This window comes from Centruroides vittatus, unplaced genomic scaffold (assembly GCF_030686945.1).
Source record: "Centruroides vittatus isolate TY-2023 unplaced genomic scaffold, ASM3068694v2 contig_883, whole genome shotgun sequence".
Taxonomy (NCBI): Eukaryota; Metazoa; Arthropoda; class Arachnida; order Scorpiones; family Buthidae; genus Centruroides; species Centruroides vittatus.
The window spans coordinates 723,403-743,530 of record NW_027122575.1 but is presented as its reverse complement, the minus strand read 5'-3'; the positions used below and the strand labels follow the sequence as shown (position 1 = coordinate 743,530).

Below are 20,128 nucleotides of genomic sequence, written 5' to 3'. Positions count from 1 at the left end.
TTCTCGCAACACATATGTGACAAAGCTCCCAAGTCTACGTACCATTGATGAATCTCGTTTTGTGTTCCTGTCTTAAAACATACATAGGATTCCTTTATCCGGGTGTTGTTCATCACTTTCCGCATAAATTTTGTTGATCTGATTTGGATGTTTTTCTTTCCATGTTGCATATTTCCTACATTCTTTCTTTACATGTCCCTGCTTTTTGCAAAAATAACAACTTTTGAGCAAATTCCTTTTCTGAGTTACTGGGTGTGCTCCCACTTTAAATGCTTTATCCGCTTCACATTCTTCATTTGATGAGGTCTTTCTTCTTGAGTGTTCTTCGATTAATTTATTACGTACTAACTCCTGAGTTAAATCTTCTTCTGGACGAGTCTCTAGTGCTGTTATTAAAGTGCTATAGCTGTCTGGCAAGCTACTAAGTAATAATGCTATCTTTAATTTCTCAGCTAGAGTTTCTCCCAGTGCCGTAAGACGATCAACCATTTCCTCCATGTTGGCCAAGTGTATCTCCATGTCGCCGTTTTCTTCTAGTTTTAAATTGCAAATTTTCTTCAATAGGTAAACTTTATTTAATAGTGTAGACTTAACATGGTGTTTCCTTATGGCTTCCCAAGTTGCTTTAGCTGTAGTTTCCTTTCTTACTAATGGCAGTTGATTGTCTTCCATCAGGAGGCCAAACATGGCGCATGCCTTTCCGTCCTTTGTTAACCAAGATGAGTCAGAATCTGAGGGTATTTCCTTTTGTATTACGTCCCATAACTCGTCTTTTATCAACAGCAATTCCATCTTATATTTCCAAATGTGATAATTGTTGTTGTTCAATTTAGTGATGGCAACGTAACTTTTATCCGCCATTGTGAAGTCTTTTGTTCACGCCAAATACTCTTCTTACATAAATTTATTTAGTTTATATTATTCTTTGAATTTACCTTTATCTTTTCCTTATGCTTAATTATTTGTTGCCGTAGCTAGGCACATAACCTGTTAGACTTGGCGCTTATCGGAAAGATTGGTAAAAATGCAGTTGGACTAGCGTAACCGGTTATGTAACAAAAGAACAAATAGTGCACAAAGATTACACACAGTCTTGACTCACGGGAGATGTTCTTCTGATGTAATAAAACGCTGGTGACGTTGTTGACCCCTTGGGGAAGGTGACCTCATTTCACTCTCCCCCTTTCCAGTGCTGATCTTCTGTGAGTCAAGACTGTGTGTAATCTTGACTCACAAAAGGTCAGCACTGGAAAGGGGGAGAGTGAAATGAGGTCACCTTCCCCAAGGGGTCACCAACGCCACCAACCTTTTATTACATCAGAAGAACATCTACAAAACATCGCAATTGTTGATTCCAATAGGAAAGTCTTCCAGCAAATTATCTTCAAGGTCTTTTGGGTGTCCTGGTGCATTATCCAATAGCAACAGTGCTTTTAATGGCAATTCATTGGTCTGAAGGTAATCCTTGATGCTTGGAGTACAAACTTCAAACAGCCATTCTTTGAAAAGAGCCTGCGTGATCCATGCCCTTTTATTCAATCTCGACATTACTGGCAGTTTTTCTTTAATTATGGAATTTGTTTTGAATGCTTTAGGGTTCTCAGAGTGATAGACAAGAAGCAGGATAAGCTTCATCAAATAACTTATACGACAATAGTGGAAACTCTCATGAATTAGCATGTACTGTAGTGGCGACAGCGCAAACTAGTGACATCTAGCGGTTCAAGGAGAACACTAACACCACAGACTATGTAAAGTCTAACAAAACTTGATAAAATATTTATTTCATTGCATTTTTGCATCTTTTTGTCTATATTTTATCATCTTAAAATATGAATTATAAATTTAGTAGGTAACATGGATGGATAGTGATTTAAAGGAAGGAATAATACCAATAAAACAAATCAAATGCAATAAGAGTCAGCTTTTTTAAATTAAAATCTGAGGTTTAAATTTAATTTTATTAAATTGAAACAAATTTTTTAAAACAAAAGTTTTTACATTAAATTAAAACACATTGAACACCAAAATGTATTATGTGCACAGTTTGATCATACAGGTCATGAATAATACAGTTATTACATATGTGAAATCTTTAATTTAGCATTTTTTGTTCTCAGAAAACTTTCAGATGAATCATTATTTTTGGTCACATATGCTTTAATAAGGACTTTGAAATGTTCATCTGCCAACAATTTAATACAATTGTCACAAACACCTTTAATATTTGCATTCTTTAAGAAATAATTAATTAACTTAGTTTTAATTCCATATGGGCTCTGTAACAAAAATATATTAAAATTGTTTTGAAATACTGTTGATATTTCTGAAGATAATCTTTTTCCGTAAAATGGTTGGAACACAGGACATAATTTCTATTTAAATATTCTGGCACTTTCGTTTTCAAAATCTTGTCTAAATCGGACCATCTGCTCTTAATAACCCACTGAGTGCATCTGAAAATCAATATAAACACATACGTTGAATGATAACAATATTTTAAAGGAGGAATGTTGATATAAATAAAAAAAATCTAATTATTAATTTACTTACGCTTGTTTGTTTTTAGGGAATCTGTAAAACAACTTGCAATCACTGTCTTATAATTAAAGCAGCCATACATAACACAAATAACCCCTCTTCTGGCCATTCTAATTATTATGAGATATAAAAATGTTTAAAACTTTATATTAATACCCAAAAATGTCTCCTTATACATGCAGTACAAATGGAGCGAAATGTAGTTATCTCCTTGAACCACTAGATGGCCGGCAGAAGTTTGTCACCAGTTTTTAGCAGAAGTTTCCACTATTGTCGTAATAAACTATTTGGCTTCATATCACCGCTAGCATTATGCTCATATATTAGCTCCTAAAAGTAACATCAAACGGTCTTTCATGGGTTTATGCCCAGGAATATTTTTCTCTTCTTTCATAATGTAGGTATGGTTCGGCATGCGCTTCTAAAATAAACTAGTTTCATCACAATTAAAAATTTGTTGTGGACAATATCCTTCTTTTTTAATGAATTCTTCAAATTTGAGACAGAACTTCTCAGCTTCTTCTTTATCTGCACTAGCAGACTCACCATGAATTACCACATGTTTAATGCCAGTTCTCCTTCTAAACTTTGCAAACCATCCAGTGGTAGCTTTGAATTCTATCTCCTCATGTGACAAATGTGGAGTTTGTTTCTTCAGTTCTTCGAATATTTCTCTAGCTTTCTCTTGAATGATAGTCATACTAGTTACATCTCTTTTCATTTCCCTTTCTTTTATCCAAATTAAAAGCAATCTCTCCATTTTTTCATGGAACATCTTTGTTTCTCAGATGTGATTTTCGTTACTCCTTTAGCTCCTTGAGTCTTCTTGATTATATCTTTCTTAGCCAAGATTGTGCCTACTGTAAACCTGTTCAAGCCATACTGTCTAGCAACATCAGACATCTTCTGCTCACTCTCTACTTTGGCTGTTATTTCTTGCTTAGTTTATATGATGAGCACAGTTCTTGACACTCCACTCTTTTTAGGCTCCATAATAGTATCAATTTCCTTTTGAAATAAAAAGTTCAGAAAAGCACTCACAAAAATTCAGAGAACAGAAATAAACTAGCGCACAAAAGAATTATGTAAATGTAAGGCCCAAATGTAATTCGAAATTTTAATGTTAAAACGTTAACAAATATCTGATTTGACAGTTAAACTCTCATCTTTAGAAAATAAAAACTGATGCCTGACAGTCTTGCAAAGACTATAAAAAACTTATTTGTCAGAAAAGTAAACAAAAAGCTAGAATTACAATGGAGAGTTTCAAAGTTTGGGGAAACACTATCTGATCAGTATCGAGTTGAGCATCAATGTTGACATCTCCCACGCTCCAAAAGGCTTCAAATTCTTACCTGAAGACAAGGGAAAATCAATCAGTATTTGTCATTTTCCGTCGCTTCTTTTTATGTTTGTTCAGTGAAGTGTTCGTTATCCAAACAAGTGTTCATTGTCCGATCATAAAAATCTTTCGTGAAAGTGTTCATTATCTAATTTGTTCATTAACTGAACTGTTTGTTAACTGATCACCTACTGTATTCAGTGGCTACTTTTGAGATCTTAGCAACATTGGTGACATGGTGTTTTGCAGCGGCAATTAGTAAAAGTTTATATTCTTTGTTAACATGTGAAATTGATGCTATTATGAAGTGTCGTCAGTGAAGAATGATAACTTATTTGACCCTAATGTTAATTTATAGAAATAAAAATTAGCTTACATGTAAATTTTTTCTTGAATGACACAAGTTATACAAAATGTCAAGTTTCTAGGACTCTACTATATTTTAGGACTATAACAAAACGTCCTTTTCAGGAATAATTTGATAGAGTGAACCATCATAAAAAACAAAATTAATTTTTAAATAATTAAGATTTTTTGATGTGTTTTCATTTTATTTCAAAAATTTTGTTTGAAAAACTTTCATCTCAGAATTCATTGCATTACTTAGATATTTTAATATGAAATTTTCATATTTTATAAAAAATTTTACAATACCTATTCTTCATAGTGTACTGTACTTAATAAACCAAAGTCAGTGTTTATTTCACAAAAAGTGCAATACAGTTTTTATTTACTCAACACACATTAAATGAAATTTATATAATCAAGTATTTTTAAAAATTGTACATATGTTAGGTTTTATATTAGCAAACATATGTATTATACAATTTTTAAAAATACTTGATTATAACTAATGTATTTTGAATTTTTCTAAAAGTTTAATATCAATTTAATATTTAATTAAGCAAGCAGTTTAATCTGTAAATGTATCGCATCAAAAATTTTCATCAGACAGTTGCCAATAGATAATTATTATACACAAATAAGTAATTAAAATCATTAAGGAGAGTTCTATATTGTAGTGCTATGCAACCATGTATTATATATTATTTTTTATATCTTTGATATGTACTTAATGTTCTTGTATTCTGTATTGGGTTTTATTTTTGTATGGTGTATAAGTTGTATGGTGTATGGTCACGTGAGCCTCCCCTTTTTTGTCCTGGTGTCACCTTTACTTGGGTGCACGATTGGAGCCTTTGATTGGTCTGGGGTAGTTGCACCTGCAAGAGGCCTACTTCTGGAGCGCAGGAAGTATTAATTAACAAACTTTCACATTGTGTGCTCTCTCTTGCTTTTGCACTTGTCTGGAAGATTAGATAATGAGAAGTTAGTAGGATCCCCCAAGATGAACCAGAAGATGGTGGATCGACAAAGGGACATCTTTGATTGAAATGGGACAATTGTTTCCATTGTGCCAAAATAACAGTGAGGGACATACATCTTGCATCTTGAACTATTTGAGAATTCCAATGGAACAATTAGTTTTGAACATGTTTTGTGTCGTTTGAGTCTACGTACTTTGGCCGTGAGTTTTTGTTTTAGTGTGTTGATGTATTCTGTAATGTGTGTGTTGTGATGTTCGTGTTTTGTGTGTGTTTTGATTTTCTTGAAAATGTTTTTGAGTTGTTTCTTTAATTTGGGTGTTATGTTGTTTTTAGTGTATTGTGTCAGCCTGCCTAATTGCTGTCTAATGTCATTTATTTGTGTTTCTATTCTTCTCTGCCAGGCAGGCTTGTGATAGAATTGTGTTTGGTGTGTATCTGTCTGCAATTGTATTTTTAGTCCATGGTGTGTCACTACTATGACTGCCCCAGCATAAACTAATGTATAAATGTCTGAGAGTGTAGAAATTAAATGAATGTAGTGTGGTAGTGAGTGAGTGAGTGTTTACATAATTTAGTGTTTTTCCCACTACCTTTGACGTGTTGATTTTTGGTAATTGTGGTCTTTGTGTGGGATCTCTGCCTGTATATTTAGTGAATGTTTCCTGAAATATAAGTGAGAGCGTATTAACTAAATCCTTGTCTATGTTATCAGTGGTGGATGAGGAAGTGTCTGTAGTATCATTAGTGGTAGTTGTTGTATGTGTGCTATTATCAATGCTTGTTGCTGGATTATCCTGACAAGTTAATGTGATCTTCATTAAGGTGTGTTTCAAATTTATACGGACATGAAAAAATTAAAGTGAAACACAAATTTGCTGCATTAAGTGACAAATGTTTTATTAAAAATAATATGGATTTACATGTTTCTACACTGCAAAAAAAGAATTTTAATCAAACATTAACATTTTGTCACTGAAAATAATGTTTATGAAACTCTTATACAAAAAAACTGTTACATATTTATCTGGACAGGTTTCAAATTGCAAAGTTTTCTTACAATTTAATGGCCAATGTAACCACCATTTAACTTAATTACATTAAATACTCGATTAGGCATTGTTTCAATTAGATTCTGAAGGAATTCAATCTTAAGTTTATCCCAAGCATCTGAAATTGCTGCCTTCAAATCATGAATTGTGGAAAACTGCTTTCCATTGGCATAAACTGTACGAACCATCATCCCCCAAAGATTTTCCATCGGATTCAGGTCAGGGCTTATAGCAGGCCACGTCATCAGATTAATATTTTTACGTTTAAACCACATTTTTGTTGATTTAGAGGCATGCACAGGGGCATTGTCTTGTTGAAAGATCCAATTTGGTCCACAAATATTTGGTCCAGCTTCCAATAAATGATCTTCAAGCATGCCTTGATACTTCTTTGAATTCATTCTTTGAGTTATAAATGCTAAATCTGTGGTTCCGTTGAATCCAAACGCACCCCACACCATTATTGATCCCCCACCCATTTGGCGTTTTGAAAATATTTGTTTTTCGGTTCTTAAATCGTGCCAATAATACTTCCAACCGTCTGGACCATCTAAGTTGAATTTTTTTTCATCACTGAACAAAACGTCAATCCATTCTTCGGTCCATGTCATGTGTTTTTGTGCTCAATCAAGTCTGTCACTTTTGTGCTTTAATGAAAGTGGTGGCATTACGGCTTTTTTTCTGAATTTTAACATTGGAGATGTATTTAAAACTCTCCACACTGTTGTGCTGCTACAAGGCAAGTCTAATTCTTTTTTTATTTTTCTTACTGATGTTTGTTTTGTGGAGCAAACCTTGATGATTTGTCTACAATCTCGAAGAGTAAGCTTGGGTTTTGGACCTGTCTTGAATTTTGATACATCCTTGCCACGTCTTTTTGATAAATAATCACCAACAGTTGATTTTGGACGATTTAAATATGCTGCAATTTCTCTTATTGACTTGCCTTGTGATTTATAGGCATCAATCTTCCCTTTTTCATAATCAGATAAATTCTTTGTTCTACCCATTTTAGAACGTTGAACAACATAAAGAATTTGTATTACAATTAGATATGTAAGCTAATTTGCATATTTCAATGCTTGAAACTAAACAATATTCTGTTTAAGTCATAAAATGAGTGCCTGTCCGGATAAATATGTAACAGTTTTTTTGTATAAGAGTTTCATAAACATTATTTTCAGTGACAAAATGTTAATGTTTGATTAAAATTCTTCTTTTGCAGTGTAGAAACATGTAAATCCATATTATTTTTAATAAAACATTTGTCACTTAATGCAGCAAATTTGTGTTTCACTTTAATTTTTTCGTGTCCGTATAAATTTGAAACACACCTTAATGTTAGATGTTTCTGTCTGTTGATGTATTTGATCAGCAACCTGTTGTTTGATAAGTTCAAGTGTTGTTTGTGGGATAAGGTTGTTGTATATAATTGTTCTTTTTTGATCAACAACCCTTTGTTCGGTGACAGTGAGGTGAGGATACTGTTGTGTGAATCTATGGTGTAGTTGTTGTCTGTATGCTGTCATGTTTGTTTCGAGTTTTGTGATGGTGTAATAAGTACGGATGATACACTCGTTCATTTCTATTGCCCATTTTATCCATTGGCATGGTTTTCCAGCCTTTGTAGTCTGTGGATGAACTGCCACAGAAACACCAAGGCTAGGTTGGTTCCTCACATCTGTTGAGGGCATTGTAGTAGGCCTAGCTATGCTTGGGCCACTTTTGCAACTGGTAGCCAAGGAAGACTGTGGCCTATTTTTCAAACATGAGCCTCTACCTAACCTATGAACGCAGACCTTGTTAACAGTAGTAGTAGTAGTAGTAGTAGTAGTAGTAGTAGTAGTTGTTGTTGTTGTAGTTGTAGTTGTTGTAGTTGTTGTTGTAGTAGTTGTTGTTGTTGTAGTTATACTTTGATATTATTTAAATGTTAAAAATATTAACTAATAATATCATATAAATGTAAAATATTCATTTAAGATTATACTTGCCTTTCAATTGTTTTGTTATGAATTGATTAGGGTTGTTACCTCATAACTTAGTCTCACCCGGAGATGATGATTTAAGAAACCAAAAAAAAAACCTGGGGACATTTCCATAGAAGCCTCAGGAGGGGAAGGGTCTAAAGTAGGGTGAATACTACAGTAGCTGGCCGTATATTTCTAAATATTTTTCAAAAATTACACTTTTTATTGCGATTTCCAACCCCCGACTTAATTAAATGTATATATAATAAAATTTATTAATTAAAAAAATGAAAAAACTATTAGATGTCATTTTTGACATCAGAAAGTAGCTTTAAATAACTTTACCAAAGTAAAATCCGTGCACTAGAACTTTAGGAAGATAAATGAAATTTGATTTTAAAAAATCTCATAAAAAACAATTAAGCGTTAATCATGCGTCATTAAAGGTTGATTAAAATCGCAATAAAATTTTTTCATGTCGGTAAAAATTTTTGAAAAAATTTGGAGACTTAAAAAACATCAGAACCATTATGTAATGGTATTTAACCTGCTCAAGACATTTAACCTGCTCAGTCTTGAGCACGTTAAATGTTAATCATTCAACTGTTAATGTTAATCATCATTTAATGTAAATTCTGTCTCTGCAATCACCTGATTGTGTTTAATGAACTGTTCATAGTGATCAGAACTAAATTTGTCCTATTATATTCACTGCAGTTTTTTTATATGTAATTTCATATTGAATAAATTGGTTATTAGCATATAAAGATTTTATTTCTGTTCTTTTCTGCAGAATATACACACTCAAACCTGTTTTTGTGCGGTCTATTTTTGTGCGATTTTTTATTTGTGCGATTTGTTTTGTGTGATTTTTTGTGTGCAGTATATGAATTTCAATCAAATTGGTATACTGCACAAAAATAATTGCACAAAACACATTGCACGTATAAAAAATTGCACAAAAAAAGACCGCACAAAAACAGGTTTGAGTGTACTTAGTTTCCTTGTCAGGGAAGGAAACTAAATATATAGCCACACAAAATTATAGTATATAGGATTAAGAAAGATACTGTATTCATTTGGTCATGAAGAAAACAGTAAAGTGTAAATTTTAAAATTTCTGGAGAGGTAGATAATAAACTTGTTAACATTAATTTAAATATAATTTTAAGAAAAATTTTTTAAATCTATCTACTATAAAATAAATAATAATCAGGTAAAAGTAAAACAATCTGAAAATATATTTACATTTTCAATCAATTTGAAATCTCTCAAATTTTTCAAAAGCTTTCCTTTCTCATCATATGATGTCATTAAGATATACTTGGCTTCCTTAGCTCTGGCTCTTCCTTTACTTTGAACATAAGCCCGAAAATCTTCAGGTAAATCAAAACGTATTACTAAATTACATTTGGGAATATCCAAACCTTCTTCAATAACAGAAGTGGCTATTAGAAAATTAAAATTCTTCTGTCGAAAATCTTTTATTGCAGCTTGTTGTTTTTTATATGACATTGAAGTAGCTACTGAGAAATGCATTCTTTGTTGTATGCCATGTCCAACAATATAATTTGGTTTTATAAATGAATATTTTGGATCATTCTTGCTTACTTCTTTAAGCCACTCACATACTGTATATGCAAATATGCGTTGTTTTACAAATATAATTCCACTAAAAGCATATTGTTCTTTTAAACTATGCTCTTGCCCATTGGCAGATGTGTCATAACATTTTGCAGTTTCTTCTAAAATTTCAATAAGTAACAAAAGTTGTGGTGAAACACAGCAATAAAGGTTTTTCAAATTATTTTCTTGCATTGCTTCATTACATTTTTTATCCACAAATAATAATACATTTTCTACTTTAATTAGTTCTTCATTATTATTATTATTTAAATTTTTTTTTAAAAGTTTTTGGACTTCAGAAAGTATAATTTTAGTAGAACATAAGCCACACCAAAGACCTAATGATGAAAAAACAGCAGCCACACTGGAAACAGCTTTTCTTGGCTGTGTGAAAAATGTTATATCTTCATCTAATAGATCGTCACTATTAGTGTGTTTAGAAAATTGATCAATAATTTCATTCAAAAGCTTAACTATTGTATTAAATATTTCATGAGGACTTTGAAAATATTGATATTCTTTTATAATTTCAATTGGATCAGTTCCAAATTCTTTTAATGACAAAATATCTTCGGGAGTAGCTACAGAGCTACACATAGTTCTTTCTAAATTTTCAATTTTGCCTTCTAACTGATGTGGCTTACATTTGCCATTTATAAGAGGAGCTGTTAGTCCAAAAATACGAGGTCGATTACGAGGATCACAAACATTTAAACATTTCAGTGCTTCCCTGTATGGATGATTCTTCACAGCTCTGTGACACTCATCAACTACAATCAGATTAATCTTGCTCATTGGTAATAAAGCATGATGTATTATTAGTCTAAACACTTCAGCTACCATGACAAGTATATTATTTTTTTCAAATTCTTGTGACCATTGATCTTTACTAAAATATATATGTTTCTCTCCAAAATATTCACCTACATTAAGATCTATGTGTTTTCTTATAACTTCAGCTTGCTGATTAACAAGAGGAACTGTTCAAAAAAAAATATTATTAACAAAATTTTTTAATTAATTATAATAAATTTTCATTATAGTATTTTAATTATATTAATAATAATTATTTTCATTATAATAAATTTTTATTATTATTCATTTCATTTTCTTATAATATTTCATATAAATTAATATTACATATAAAAGTGATATAGGGTATCATGGTCATAGGGTCATAAAGGGTATAAAGTCATAGGGTATCATATATAGGGAATCGCACCTTAGTAGGGATACCAAGTCATAGGGTATCATATATATAGAATCAAAAATATAGAATAAAATTTTTTCATACAAAGCTTCGTTTCCAAGAAAAATGGCTTTGAAAACTTAGTGTATATGCATGCCCTTGATCAAGATTCAACTCAACAGATTTTATATACATTATTTCTACTAATATTCAAATTAACTGAAACAAGTCAAATTAATCAAGTTAATTTGTTGAATGCAACCACCATGTTGACAAGGTGGTTTAAAGAACAGTGTTCTGTGTAAGTTCATTCTGCTGTCTGAATTAATTCTCCTATCAGGATGTTAGTGATTAGAATTATTGATCTTTGTAATAATTAACTGCAGCAGAAGCATTGCTGCCACATGCACCCAACACAAGAATCATGTCTGTATACTCTCAATTGATGCATATTGGCACTATAATAGAAACTAAGAGTACGAATGATACAGAAAAAAACATATCATCAACAGCATCTACAAACACATCAAATAATATAATAATATTAATAATATTTTCAAAACACTTGACAGTAAAAATAGCATACAGCAACATTTGTTAAGTTGAATCTTGAACAAGTGCACCACGTACTCAATAAATTGTCAAAGCCATTTTTCTCAAACATTCTCCTATAAAAAATTTTTCTACATTTTCAATTCAGTATTTCATATAGAATTGAAAACTGGCGGTACATTATCTTAAAAGATGACATCCAAATATTCCATGTTTTTTATTTCACTTATTTCATAATTATATATAACATGAATTGCTAAGAGAAATAAAACAAAACAAATAAATACATATATACAAGAAAGACATTGGCCGTACACAAAGTGTTTAGCCAGCAGAAAAGAGAGTAAGGGAAAGGGAAGGGGAAGGGAGGGGAGATAGACAGTAGAGAAAGGTGGGATTCCTCTGAAGGGCATACATAAGACTACAGTACCCATTATGTTTGATGTTGATGTTAGTGTGCAGTTTTTATGCTGCAAGGCTGTAGTTTCCCAAAGGGTCTAAAAGAAAACCTGAGTGTAGCAAACACCAATAATTGAGTGTCGCCATGAATAGCTAAGTGTAGAAGTTAGTGCCAAGTGGCAGTAGCTGTTAGCAGAAAGACTTATATCTACTTAATACTAATAAAACTGAACTTGACTGTGAATCTTAATCTTAATACTACTTAACAGCTAGACAGACAGCGCAAAAGCAAATGAACACAATGACGAACTAGACAAGACGAATGGACTGACAGAGACAAACAAGCAAGACCCTATATATATATATACACACACACACAGGTATCCCTCGATTTACGCCGACTCAATTTACGCCAATTCACAATAATGCCACTGCACAATTTGCCATTTCATGGTGTAGTTCCCCTATTTTCCTTATGCTAGACTGATTTTCGTTTCAGTGTTGATATATATACTGAGCCGCAACATTGTACATTCGTTAAAACAAAGATTTTTATTGAATAATTTATTTTCTCTGTTTAATATTATTGAGTATGTATACATTTGCATTAAATAAATATTAAAATACTAAACATTTAGGTACCCACAAGTAAAGTTATTAAACCTAATAGTCCAATAAATGACATCCGAATCCAAAGCGCCAATGAATGCGAATAGTTCATATCCCGTATCAGTTCATTCAGAAAAACACCTTAAGACACAGTAGCACTTCCGGCAATCACAAGCTATTGTTAGTGAGACAAAACCAACTTCAATTTTCCCCCAAACTGACCTTATATATGTGCTACGACAGCCGGTGGTTGACCAATCAGCATCTCCGCTTGTCCGTAGCTCTATGTTGGGTTAGCATATCATTTCAACTATGGAAAGTTTGACAAATGAACTTTGTGAGTTAGACAATGATTAGGAGCGAAGTGCAAATATAAAAAGGAGCATCATCGCATTCATTTGACCATATTTTGAAATTCTTAATGAAAGAAAAAAGTCCAAACAATTAAAGATGGATACTCGTACTTTTTTCTGAAAAATGTAAGAGATTCAAAACTTTGAAATATCATTTGTTTTTCTTAAGATTTTTTAATAAAAACGTTTCACTTTATTTTATCATAAAATACATTTTTAAAAATTAAATTTATAATATATGTATTTTGTATTAATAAACAAAATTATTTGCTTGTTTTTCATTTATGTAAAACTTAACCCTATACCTCACTGTAAATATGGTTTCATTTTACGCTGATTCGATTTGCGTCAGCTTTTGTAGGAATGGAACTGCGGCGTAAACTGAGGGCTACCTGTATATATATATATATATTTTTTAAATGTCAACTTACTAACTAAACTAACCTACCATAAACTAGGACAAACCTAACCAGATGACTAAAGCTAACAAACCCTAATTTAATTTAGCCTAACCTATCACGACCTAACCGGAAACCAAGCTAAGAGTCCCTAATCTAACTTACAACTAGGACTAACTTAAACTTACCAAATTTAGACTGAAAAAGATGGAAAATAAGAATTAAAATACAAAGTTTAAAGGCAGCTATAAACTGACAATTGAAACAAAGCAAGGGAAAGCTAATTGCCATAAAACAAATAAATAAATAAAAAAAAGACTGAAAAGAAGTGCAAAATATGTTTAATGTGTGAAAAAGGTTTGGGGAAATTAAAACGATTCCAAAAGAATTTGCAGTATAAAAAATAATATTGTAACAAGAAAATGTAGTAGCATGTCAGCTATGCCTGTAGACATTAACTAGAAAAAAGTTTGTAAAACACAGGTTTTCCCTGTGTTTTAGCAAACTTTTTTCTAATTAATGTCTATAGGCATAGCTGAGATGTAAAGTAAACATTTCAATTTCATTTATATAAAACACAGGGAAAAACCCGTGTTTTATATAAATGAAATTGAAATGTTTACTTTGTTTCTAATCAGTTCAGTCACTTGTTACATCACCACCTACTTACACAGTTATGTGCTTTCAATAAGGATGAGTCAGTTTCGTCTATCAAAATCAGTTTAATTGAAATAAAATATAAACTTTTTTTTAACTAACTCTTTTCAACATTATTTAATGGCTGAAATTTCATGTTAGCTCAAATTAAAATTAATTTAAATATTCATTCATTCTCCATATGGAAAATTTGCAAATTGATAAACTGTGTTTAAAAACTTTTTCTGAATTGTCTTTATTAAATAGTTAAATAGAAATTTTATCATAATTTTAAAAACATATTTTCCTTTATTTTTCATATATTTTGTAGATATAGTCAAACTTCCATATTATAAACTTCTATATATTGAATTTCTCCATATAATAAATGTTTGTATTGTACACTGTTCAAGCCAAAAATATATGTAAAATTGCTTCTAAATAACAGTTAAATTTCTATATAACAAATTTTTTTTTAATTTCCGAGGACTATCATTAAAAGTCAATTACTCCATCTGGGTTGAGTTCAAGTTCAGATTCAATTTAAGGTATTAATCCTTAAATTCTTTGTAAAATTGCAGCCCAGTGTGAGAAATATTAGTCATTAGCTTTTAAAACCTTCATTTAATCTGCCTCTCCATGTGGCTACTGGTTGTAAAGAAGGGAGAGATGTTATATGTCAATAAAGGTATTTAGACCTAAACAATTCACAATTAATGAATGCTTTAGAGTTACAGTATTACAGTACTGTACATTATTTACACTATTTCTTAGTAATACTGTAACTTACGGTTAACATGTTTTTATTGAAAGTTAGTTACTGTACAAATTTTTGGATGACTTGGAATGTATCGCTATTCACCTCATAATACAGTAGTGTACAGTATAAATGAAAATCGGCACAAAATTATTCTATTATACTATACAGCATAATGGATTAATTTTGTGCTGATTTCATTTATGCCACTTCATCTGGGAATGTATCCCTGTTGTAAAATCAGGGCAGCATGTATGACAAATAATAATATTGGTGATGTTTTTTATTGTGTACAGTACAGTATTTAACTGAGAAAGCAGTCTTACTTGTGCAGGTGGCTGAGAAGAGTCATACCTAAATTGTTTCACAGTATTGAATGCTATGTAAAGTTCAAAGAAACTTTCCAAAATTTTTCTAGATATAAACATTTATTTCTCATAAGTTGAGATTAAGTACTGCTACAAATAGTTTTTATAAAATTAAATTCTAAAAATAAAAGGTTAAACAGAATTAAATTAATTTCTAATAAATATTTGTCAAATGTTTGGATTAAAATTTCAGAACTTACCTGTAGGGACTAAGAAAACAGTTCTTTTTGCTCTATTATAATCACCCAACGTTTGATTTGCATAATGTTTTATTAACATTACTGCTATAAAAGTCTTTCCAGTTCCAGTTCCCAAGCAAGCTATTGAGTTTTTTTCTTTTGCAATCTCTAATATTTCAACCTATGTTAAATATTTTTACATCAATTTAAATGATATTTGTAATATTCTAAATTAATTACTTATTATTTCTGAAGCTTATATTAAAATTACATATATTAAGTACAAAGATATGAAGTCAAAATATATGATGATAAAATTATTATTGATCAAATTTTCTTAATAACTGTTCAAGAATGCTATCATTGAGAAACTTCTGTGCTTATTTTAAAATCCACATCAACAAAGTAATATTGACAATCAATATATAAAAATTAGGTCTGATCCATGTAGAAAATATTTAACTTTAATAACTAAATATATATTTATAATAATTTGTTCATGAATGAACAAGCTATCCTATCCAATTCAAAGCCAGTTATATGACTGAGCAAAAGAATCAAAATCTAAAAAGATAGCAAGACAACATTTACACAAATATAGTATTTCTCAAGATAAGATTTGGGGTCAAAAAATCTGGTAGTCTAAGGGTCAAATGCTACCAGAAAATTGCTTCATCTCTTCAACAACCACTTTTTAAGGAACTCAAATCTTTATTTTACAGAAAAAAACACTTTACGCTCCAAATAAACCATCTTTAGTTTCAACTACAAGTATTTTATGAACTTCCATATTTTATATGATATTAGAACAAAGACCTCTAATAAGTTCATTACTGAATATTATATTAGATTAAATCCTTTAAATTATATAGATGTTTTTAATTTTTAAATTATTTTTTTTTAATATTCTAAATTGTGGGACAAACATACATGTATTTGTGCAGTATGAAAATTACCAGAAAACTTTGTCTACCAAAAAATTACTAGTAGTATCTAATGGACCATAGTTATTGGTCAAAAACTATTTTCTGAATTACTCATACTCATGAATATCAATTTAAGCAATTAGTTTATGGTATGTGAAAAAATTGTAAACAAGCAACATTTATTTACAAAGTTATTAGTAAATACTTATTATAATTTATCTTCTTATTTTTTAAACAAATGAACTTTCAAATAAACTAAAATAATTAATTTTGTAAGGAATAGATCAAAATTATGAAAAGAAGTTTTTAATTAATGGTGGCTACTTAATTAAAATTATTGTATTTTTAAAAAGTTTAAAATAAGATACTTTAGCGCACAAAAACTTTTTGGATTACAAGCTTCATGATTACAAATTAAAATGCGAAAACTTTCAGTTTTCACATTTTAATTTCTACAATAGTTCATATCCACTCACAGGGGAATTCAGGATATGAAGGAAAACTGAAGTGTGTTCCAAGGAATTTTATAAATTATATTATTTTAGAAACAAATTATTTTATATAATTTTAAAAATGATTAATTATGTCAGTGATTCTCAAAGTGGGGTCGTGAAAAATATTTGGGGGGTCACAACCCCCAAGGGGTCGTGAAAAATATTTGGGGGGAGTCGCTGAAAAATTGATGCCAGATCAATGTTTTTTCAAATATTTTATAAATTTACTATGGATTCATGTTTAGAAATAATAGAAATAAAAAAATATATAAATTAATTTTTACTATTGCACATATAAATAATAAAAACAACATAAATATTAAAATACGAGCTTAAATATAATATTCATAAATTTGTGCTCTACTGGGGAATCCCCCGAGTTCCACTCTCCGCCTAAACTATGATAGAACAGCGTGTCATTTGGAACGGTGTTCGCTAGCAGCGTTGCGTCTGTAGGCAAGTCGAGTTAGAAATACAGAAATACAGTAGAGTGTCTATTATCCGAAAACCGATCAACCGAAAGCGTTTCAGTAGGCTAATTCGAATTTCCGCTAGTGCTGTGGCACTGCAATATTTGGCTATGTCTTGGGATACTCCAATATTATTTTAGTTGATATGCGTTTTTAACTGGTAGCACTGGCGCAACCATGAGAGGGTACTTAAGGACACGCCAGTATTTGAACAAGACTTCTTTCTCATTGTGAGTGGTTAAGTTTTGCTTGTTTTTCTGAGGACTGTGTTGTGCTGAATCGGAATGTTTTGAGACGAGATTAACTTCCGAAATATAATGTTTTTTGTTTTTATATTCTTCAATATATTTATTTTGTTTGTGAAAAATACAGTAAGGAAATAATTTTTAAAAAATTTCGTTAGTCTTAACATTGACAAGCGACACGCAACGAAGAGAAATTTCAACATGGAATAGATTAATTAAACAAAAGAAATTAACTCCTCCTGAATTTAAATTAACCTCCTCCCTCTGGGATGTTTTTCTACACATACTCATTTTTCAGGGGTCCTTCGAAATTTTTAAGTGCAAAAGAGGGTCGCGGACCAAAAAGTTTGAGAAACACTGAATTATGTAATTGTGGGTACCGCGGAGGGACGACAAGGTCTGACCTCTGTTTAATTTCGGCAACAAGTCGGAGTGACTTGCCCATGTGTCAGGGATGGCTTATTTGCTGGTAGGGATCCCGTAGGGATGGGACTACTTTTTATCCGGTCAAGTGTAGGAGGGAAGGTGGAGTCATGGTAAGGCGATAAGCGAATATTTGAGCAAACAAGACACCATTTAACAGGATAACAACGATTTAATGGAAAACAAAATATACGTTACAAAAATCTGACATAAAAGGGGTGACATATAGAAAGCTATATATCCCTATCACGCGAAGGGAGAGAGAGAGTTCACATAAGTAGGTTCCATACCTCTTAGACAATCAGTATTTCCAATATTCTGTCGGTCACAAGAATTGGTAATTCTTTTGAAGGGAAGGATCGGTAACTCTTGAGGCACAACGTAAAATATTCCCTTAGGCACAAAGGACAAAAATGGACTATATCGCAACTCGATCTAAATCGATGATCGACTCCCCAGAGAAAGGAAGGAAGGAAGCATCTTATATAGCTTTTTGCTGGGAAAGTTGGTCACGTGCATGTGCTTAGGCCATAGGTGTTCCCGGGATTGGAAACAATACGGCGAATTCAGGCGCTAACTATAAACTTAAGTTGCAAGATGATCTGTACTCAGCGTAAGAACAATGGATAGTTGACAGTTATACGGCCGGGGACGCATATTTTCTCGTCCAGGACCGTTTTTAGGCAGGATGTTTATATCCAAGACAGTTTTTAGGCAGGATGTTTATAATAGGAAAATTTTTGATTCGATATAGGGAACAATTTTATTATAAGTCGTATTATATTCGGATATAATCCGAATATAAAGGGGGTAATTATTAATTCGGATATAATTTATTATAATTTTATGTCAAGAGGATTTCCAGATCTCACATAATATAATATTTTATATTAAATTAATATTTAGTATTTCATTAATTTTAATAATATAATTGTATTAAAATTTAAATTAATTCTTAATAATGCACTTTTAAAATGATATTTTTGTTTCTATTTTAACTTAAAATATATTTCAAATTTATCATGATAAACACAAATTGTCATGTAAATTTATGTCACTACTAACAAAAATATAGTTGTGTTACTTGAATTCTTGTTACTTATTTAATTGTATGGTAATGAGAAATGAATCCAAGTAGAGAATAAAGAATAAGATCTTTTCCCCAGTATTTCTCAATAAATTACTGTCTAATTGACAGATTTTTATTTGAGAATTTTAATAGTGTTTCTGATTGATGTCAGTTGAAAATTCAATTATTACTGGTGTTTTTACTCATTAATGGCTGTAGTAATTTTTGTATTTGAATCATCTTGATAGCATTGTTCACATCACACCATATTTTCATGGAATGACCAGCATGCTGCATATCAACAGGGGAGACCAGTATGCCACAAACCACCAGATTACCAGCATGCTGGTTAAAACTGCAACTAAAATATAAGATTAAACCAGATCTAATAAAACTAGTTAATTAAACATTAAAGAAAATATTCTTCCTTGTACAATTAAATAATAATATGATAATTTGATCAACTTAAAATCAAGAAGAGAATTTTCATTTACAAGACGACAAAACAATTAATGACAGTGACAGTGACAGTAGTAGTAGTAGTAGTAGTAGTAGTAGTAGTAGTAGTAGTAGTAGTAGTGGTGGTGGTGGTGGTGGTGGTAGGTTAGTCAGTGTAGGCTACACTGATCATCTACCCAGACCTTAAAAGTAACACCTTCCTCTCAAATTTCCCACAAAGCCATTAATCAAATGTAAGCTGAGATAATTTACAGACAGTTTCTTAAATTTAATATGTTTATTTTTGCATTTTTGAATCAAATAACAATGAGATACACATAAAAAAAGCACTTTCAAAATTCTGTTTCAAATTGCATTGCAAGTAAAAAAAAGCACAAAAAGTTCATGTGACACGTTCACACAGACAATAGACCACAACTGTTGACCATTTACTTAGAGATTGATTATTGCTTACATAAGTAGGTATTTGTACAGTAGAGCATCGATTATCCAAATCAATTGGGGACTGGGGTTGTTTGGAAAATTGATTTTTTGGATAACCAATTATGTATGAAAAAATACATTATTAATATAGTATATTAGTATATCCTATGTAATTAGTATATTAGTATATCCCATATTGAAATTTTTCTCCGTTGTGTGTTGCTTTGCACTGAATTTTCGATGTCAAGCCTAATGAAAATTTTTATGATAATAATCGTGGCTACTGTATCATTAAAAATTATTTTTTTATTTTGTACAAACAAAAG

At 31.1% G+C, this 20,128-nt stretch overlaps 1 protein-coding gene across 1 annotated transcript in view; it reads right to left on the bottom strand.

Annotated features, from left to right (window-relative positions):
* The window catches only part of LOC136983544 (endoribonuclease Dicer-like), a 73,753-nt gene that overhangs the window by 38,181 nt on the left and 15,444 nt on the right, over positions 1-20,128 (bottom strand). The window contains 2 exon segments of the mRNA XM_067280304.1: positions 9,476-10,833; positions 15,315-15,474. Of these exon segments, the coding sequence (XP_067136405.1) occupies positions 9,476-10,833; positions 15,315-15,474 (1,518 nt within the window).